The sequence below is a fragment of the Rhamphochromis longiceps genome, linkage group LG14 (genome assembly GCF_057381845.1).
Source record: "Rhamphochromis longiceps isolate RC_006_pf linkage group LG14, R_longiceps_female_GT1.1, whole genome shotgun sequence".
Lineage (NCBI taxonomy): Eukaryota > Metazoa > Chordata > Actinopteri > Cichliformes > Cichlidae > Rhamphochromis > Rhamphochromis longiceps.
In genome coordinates, this window is record NC_140570.1 from 4,391,084 (window position 1) to 4,397,089 (window position 6,006).

A 6,006-nucleotide genomic window follows, 5' to 3' on the forward strand; every position below is an offset into this window, starting at 1 on the left:
CGTGACCAACTACGGAAGCTCCAATGACACCACGTCTGTCTATGACAGACCTGTCGAGCCGTGCTCAGGGCTCCGCCCCCTCGTACTAACACGGCCGACCAGCTCCTCCTAACTCATTCCAAGCAGATTTCTTTCCGTGCCTAAGCAAGGAGGGAAGTGTTGGTGAAACACCTCACTCTGTTATCAAAGAACCAGGGATTACGTTAAGTAACCCAACGTTCTTTTTCTAACTTCGCTCGGTGTTTCACTATGGGAGATATGGCCCACTCCCGGATTGCGCCAGCTCCCGAAGCTACTCTCCAGTGCTACTCCAGGATCTCAGGTCGAACCTGAGGCACCAGAATCCAGCACCGTCTGAGCCAGGGATGACTGTGCAACATCCAGCCGATAAAACCGGACAAACGTGTGCGGCATAGCCCAGCTTGCTGCCGCACAAATATCCTGGACTGATACACCTCTGAACAACGCCCAGGATGTGGCCACACCCCTAGTGGAGTGTGCTCGGAGTCCCGGGGGGGCCTGCAAGCCCTTACAGCTATAAGCCAGAGCTAAGGCCTCTACAATCCAATGAGCTAGTCTCTGGCGTGATACGGGCCTGCCCTTGTGAGGGGAGGCCCAGGAAACAAACAGCTGATCCGACTTCCTGAATCCAGCTGTTCTGTCAACATAAGTCCCCAAGGCCCGGACAGGGCACAAAGTGTTCAGCCTCTGCTCCCTCTCGGAAGAGAATGGAGGGGGGTGAAAAGCTAGGAGCTCTACTGTAGGGCACCTGTATGATGTTTCCAACACTTTAGGGACAAAGGCTGGGTTAGGCCTCAGGAGTGCTTTAGTGAGTCCCGGGGCCAACTGTAGACAAGAGGGGTGAATAGACAGAGCCTGTAATTCACTAACTCGCTTGGCTGTGGTTAGAGCCAACAGCAGAGTGGTTTTAAGAGAGAGAAACTTCAACCCCACTGCCCCAATAGGCTCAAAGGGGTGGTGGGAGAGGGCATCTAAAATGACTGACAGATCCCATAAAGGGACCAGTGGTCTAGAAACTGGGAGCGTTCGACGCGCTCCTCTCATGAAGCGACCTACAAGGGGGTGCTGCCCAGCAGGTTTATCACCAAGCCCCACGTGGCAGGCTGAAATAGCTGCTAAATAGACCTTTATAGTGGAAAAAGCTTTCCTTTTGTCCAGCAAGTCTTGAAGAAAACACAACAGCTCCACCACTGAACACTGAAAAGGGATAATCTGCTTTTCATGGCACCACTCTTCAAAAACACGCCATTTACTGCTGTAAATGGAACGGGTGGAGGAGGCTCTGGCATTCTGAATGGTTTCAATAACCTTCGGAGGCATGCCTGCTGCCTTCAAATTCCACCTTTCACGGGCCAGGCCCAGAGAGCAACCTGGTCTGGATGGGGATGGTATATCTCCCCCCGCGCCTGAGACAGAAGGTCCCTGCGGATGGGGAGTGGCCATGGCTCGTCCACCAGAAGCTGGATGATTTCTGCTATCCAGTGTTTGGATGGCCACCGTGGAGCTATTAAAATCAGAGACAGCCCCTGATCCCTCACTCTGATCAGTGTTGGGGAGATCAGGCTGAGGGGAGGGAAAGCATACAGCAGAGTTTTTGGCCAAGGATGGGCCAGCGCATCCACGCCCAGTGGCGCGTGTGCGTCTGACAGGGAGAAAAACAGGGGGCACTGAGTGTTTTCTCGCGAGGCGAAGAGATCTACGGCAGCCCGGCCGTATCTCTGCCAAATCTGCTCCACCACCTGTGGGTGAAGCCTCCATTCTCCGAACAGTGGATTTCCTCTGGACAGGAGGTCCGCCCCCCTGTTCAGAATTCCTGGCACGTGAGTTGCCCCAAGGGAGAGGAGCCGAGTGCTGCTCCACATAATTATTTCCCTGGCTAACCTGTGTAGCTGCCGGGAACGGGTGCCGCCCTGGCGGTTGATATAAGCAACTACAGTGGAGTTGTCTGTTTTCACTAAAACATGTTGACCCCGGAGATACGGCAGAAAATGCCGTAAGGCTAGGAGCACCGCGCGGAGCTCCAGCACATTTATGTGATTCAGAGTGAGTCTCTGTGACCAAACGCCATTCACTGCTCTGCCCATCATAGTTGCACCCCAACCTGACAGGGATGCATCTGTGGTCAGCGTCACCCTGGATGATACTGCCCCGAGCGGTACCCCCGCCGCGAGAGCTGTCGGGCTCCTCCAGGGCCGGAGAGCCGCAATACACGGCTGCGTTATTTTTACACCACGACTGAGATGTCGGCGAGGGCACAGCTGCAGAGAAGCGACCCACCGCTGAAAATCTCTCATCATAAGCAGCCCCAAGTGTACCACCGATATCACCGAGGCCATGAGGCCGAGGAGGCGGAGACAGAGTCGGAACCGCACGACTTTCCCCAGCTGAAAACGGGAAAGACAGTGAGTGAAGGATGCGATCCTCCGCTCTGAAAGTGCGATACGATAAGAGATGGAGTCTATTCTGAGCCCCAGATACTCTGTAAACTGTGCGGGTTCCAAGTGGCTCTTTTCCAGGTTGATAGTGAACCCAAGCTCCGTGAGGTGATTCACCACCACCTCGGAGTCTTTGATCGCCTGCTCGCGCGATCGTGAGCATATTAGATAATCGTCTATGTAAGAAAATATTCTGATGCCGCTGTTCCTTAACGGAGACAGCACTGCCTCCACACATTTGCTGAACACCCTCGGAGCTAAGGATAGCCCGAATGGGATAGTTTGAAACTCGTACGCTACGCTCTGATAAGCGAACCTGAGATATTTCCTGTGTGGAGGATAAATGGCGATGTGAAAATATGCGTCTGATAGGTCGATTGTAACAAACCAATCGCCTGTGTGAATTGAGCGACAAAGCGTCTTGTGTGTGAGCATTCTGAACGTGTACTTTCTCAAATGCTTGTTTAACACACGCAGATCCAGAATAGGACGGAGCGACGTTCCGTCCTTTTTTGGGATGAGGAAATAGCGGGAGTAAAAGCCCTGCTGAGCTTCTTCGCTCGGAACCGCTCCGATCGCCTGTTTGTGTAACAGGGAGGATATTTCCTCCTCCAGCACATTCGCTGAATCGCGACTGGCCACAGAAGCTAACACTCCGCCGAATCTCGGTGGTTTTGCCGCAAACTGTAGTCTGTAACCATGGGAAATGGTTGACAAGACCCAGGGATGAACTGCGCATGCGCGCCACCGCTCCAGCCGCTCTGCGAGCGGGCCTCTGAAGAAGCGGTAGCATGACGTCACCCCTGTCTCCCGGAAGGAGTTGGGGCTCTCCCCCTCGGGAAGAGCGTGAGCTCCCCCCGCTGGGAACAAAGACAAATTGCAGTGATTTTCTTTTGTTTTTATTTTGAAACTGGGGGGACATTCTGCCCTTGGCAAACTGCCTGGCTGCAGAAATGCACGTTTTATTTCTTTTGTTACCCCCAAACCACAGTGAAGTGTCTGGTGACTCTGGGCAGTGCTTGGTGACACAGACAGAGTGTTTAGAAGTGTTTGGTGACACTGCGCCATTTGTCCACAAGTCTGTCCTCCCTGAACTGGAGGAGGAGACTGAGAGGGTGCTCCTGGTGAACTGGAAACTTCCGGAGACCCTGAACTTTGGAGTGATTTGGTTACCCCTTCTAACACCTTCCTTCTCTTTGGGGAAGAAAAGAGGGGTGACACAGAATGCTGCAGGTGTGCTAGGCTGACCGCTTCTTTTTCCCCTCTCCGGGGTGTGACGGCTTGTTCTTTGCAGCAACTGCTGCAAAGGAATGCTTGCCCCAAGGTCTTCGGTTCTCTACCTTGGCCTGGTGGGCACCCTGCTGGCCTCCTGCTCCTCTCTGCATTCTGACCCCACTCTGTCTCCCTCTCGCAGCTGCTGCTGTTGCTGCAAAGCCAGCTCTTGGCACCTGCTGGGGCTGAGAGTTAGGTTTTCTGGGTAAGCAGAGATTGAATGCTTCACCCTCCTGCTTTCTGCGGGTGCTTGTTTCTCTCATTCTCTCCAGGGCTGGGCCAAAGAGACCCTTGGTTGGGTCATAGGCTGCATCCATGACCTCAGCCTTCTGAGCATCACCCAGGCCTGACAGGTTTAGCCACAAGGCTCTCTCACCCGAGACTGCAAGGACCATAACGCGACCACACCCTTGGACTGCTCCCCTGGAGGAGCGAAGAATGAGATCATTAACCACGCAGATTTCATCCCAGAGGGCTGGGTTCGGGGAACCCGAGTCAAGCTGACGGCCCATGTCTTCCAGAATTTCTGCCTGATATGCTGATAGCAGTGTGACTGCATTAAGCGAGCACACTGACTGTGCAGCATATTTGTATGTCCTTTGATAAATAGATGCCGTGAGGCGATCTATCTTGTTGGGCAAAGAAATGCTAGAAGAAGCTGAGATTGCCCTGCGGTTAGGGTGAAGGTGATACGCCACTGAAGGCTCCACTGCTGGGGGTTCAGTCAGCCCCAGTTCACCCATCCCCTGGATCTCAAGCTTAGAGCAGCCCTTGGTCGGAAGCTTGCTTTTAAAAGGGCTTGACCAATAGCGACTCATTTCTTTCATGCAGGCTGGGACTGCTGGCAGAAGCTGCTTTGATGGCGGCAAGGCTGGTGGGAGCCTCTTGCCGTCATACAAGTCACGTTCTGCCCCTTCGGCATCCTGGGCGGCTGGCCATGGGATGCCTAGCTTGGCAGCAGCCCGTTTACAGACCTCGTACAAATTGCTGTCCACCAGGGGTGCAACTTCAGCCCCACTCGGTGGCCTGGACTGCTGGGGAGGAAAGGTAGAGTCATCCTCCTGTTCCTCATCCATGTCCTCCAGGTCGAGGAGGTCGGAGTCGGCATCGCCCTCCGCGTCCTCGCCACCCGGCTCGCCCACGTTTTGATCGAGGAGGTCCTCGAACGATGGGGGCATGAGCGGGGACTCTTCTTCCATCATGTCCGCCCAGCTTGTGGAGGCTCGCGGATGACGGATATCGCTCGTAGCAGTAGCAGCCGACAGGCAGGGGTCCTGACTGTTCGTTACTGCTACTCTCAGCCTCCTTTCCAGGACTTTCTCTGGCATCAAAGCACAGTGTGGGCATCCCTGAGGGTCCGCCAGTGAAGCCTGAGCATGCTTGGCACCCATACAGACGATGCACATTGGATGAGGGTCCCTGCCCGAGATGGTGGCACCGCATGACGCGGGGCACGGGCGGGATGCAGCCTCTTTAGCCTTCGGCTCCGACCTTTTGGCGGGAGTAGGAGCCGTAGACATGGTTAGCGGAAAGGGGTGAGACTAGGCTACACCAGGCTCGTCTCGACACGTTAGCCCGTAAGTAGCTAGGACTAGCAGCGGGTGTTAAATCCGATCTAGTCGCGGCGGGAGTCAGCTCGTCGTGACACGTTGGCTGCACTCCGCTAGCCAATATCGTTAGCAACTTAATGCTAACCGAACCCTACGTCGACCAACAAGCTAATGCTAGTGAGACGCTAATGTGGTTCGTGGCCTGCTAACAAGTTAATGCTAGCCGGACACTGAACGAACAGCTCGCCGTAACGCGTTAGCCCGAGTCACACAACGTCGGCTACCTCGCTAACTAAAACCAGGAACCGCTGGGACAGCTCGCCTGATGCGGTTGCTGTTCCACAGTGCAACTCTAAGTACACTTCTTTCGAAGGACTTACTCAGCACGATCCAAACTGGAACCGGAAAAACTGCGTTCGGCGACGTACTCCTACACGGGACGCCTGAGAACTGTTAAGCAGCTAATCAAGTTAGCCTGGATGCGCTGAGGGAGCTCAAAGTAGTTTCTCACGGGAAGAAAGCGAGAATGAGTTAGGAGGAGCTGGTCGGCCGTGTTAGTACGAGGGGGCGGAGCCCTGAGCACGGCTCGACAGGTCTGTCATAGACAGACGTGGTGTCATTGGAGCTTCCGTAGTTGGTCACGCCGAGGCGATTCCCATAGTGAAACACCGAGCGAAGTTAGAAAAAGAACCCTGTCATCCTTCAGTGTGTAACACATACATGGTGGC

General features: G+C 54.5%; 2 protein-coding genes across 2 annotated transcripts; both read right to left on the reverse strand.

The window, feature by feature from the left end:
• Positions 1-318: 318 nt before the first annotated feature.
• Positions 319-3,249, reverse strand: LOC146653440 (uncharacterized). Its single transcript, XM_085380609.1, has one exon. It carries the CDS (start codon positions 3,247-3,249, stop codon positions 319-321), a length of 2,931 nt encoding a protein of 976 aa, XP_085236735.1.
• Positions 3,250-3,694: 445 nt separating this feature from the next.
• On the reverse strand, positions 3,695-5,575 carry LOC146653441 (uncharacterized). Its single transcript, XM_085380610.1, has one exon. It carries the CDS (start codon positions 5,246-5,248, stop codon positions 3,695-3,697), a length of 1,554 nt encoding a protein of 517 aa, XP_085236736.1. The 5' UTR covers positions 5,249-5,575.
• Between the last annotated feature and the right edge of the window lie 431 nt (positions 5,576-6,006).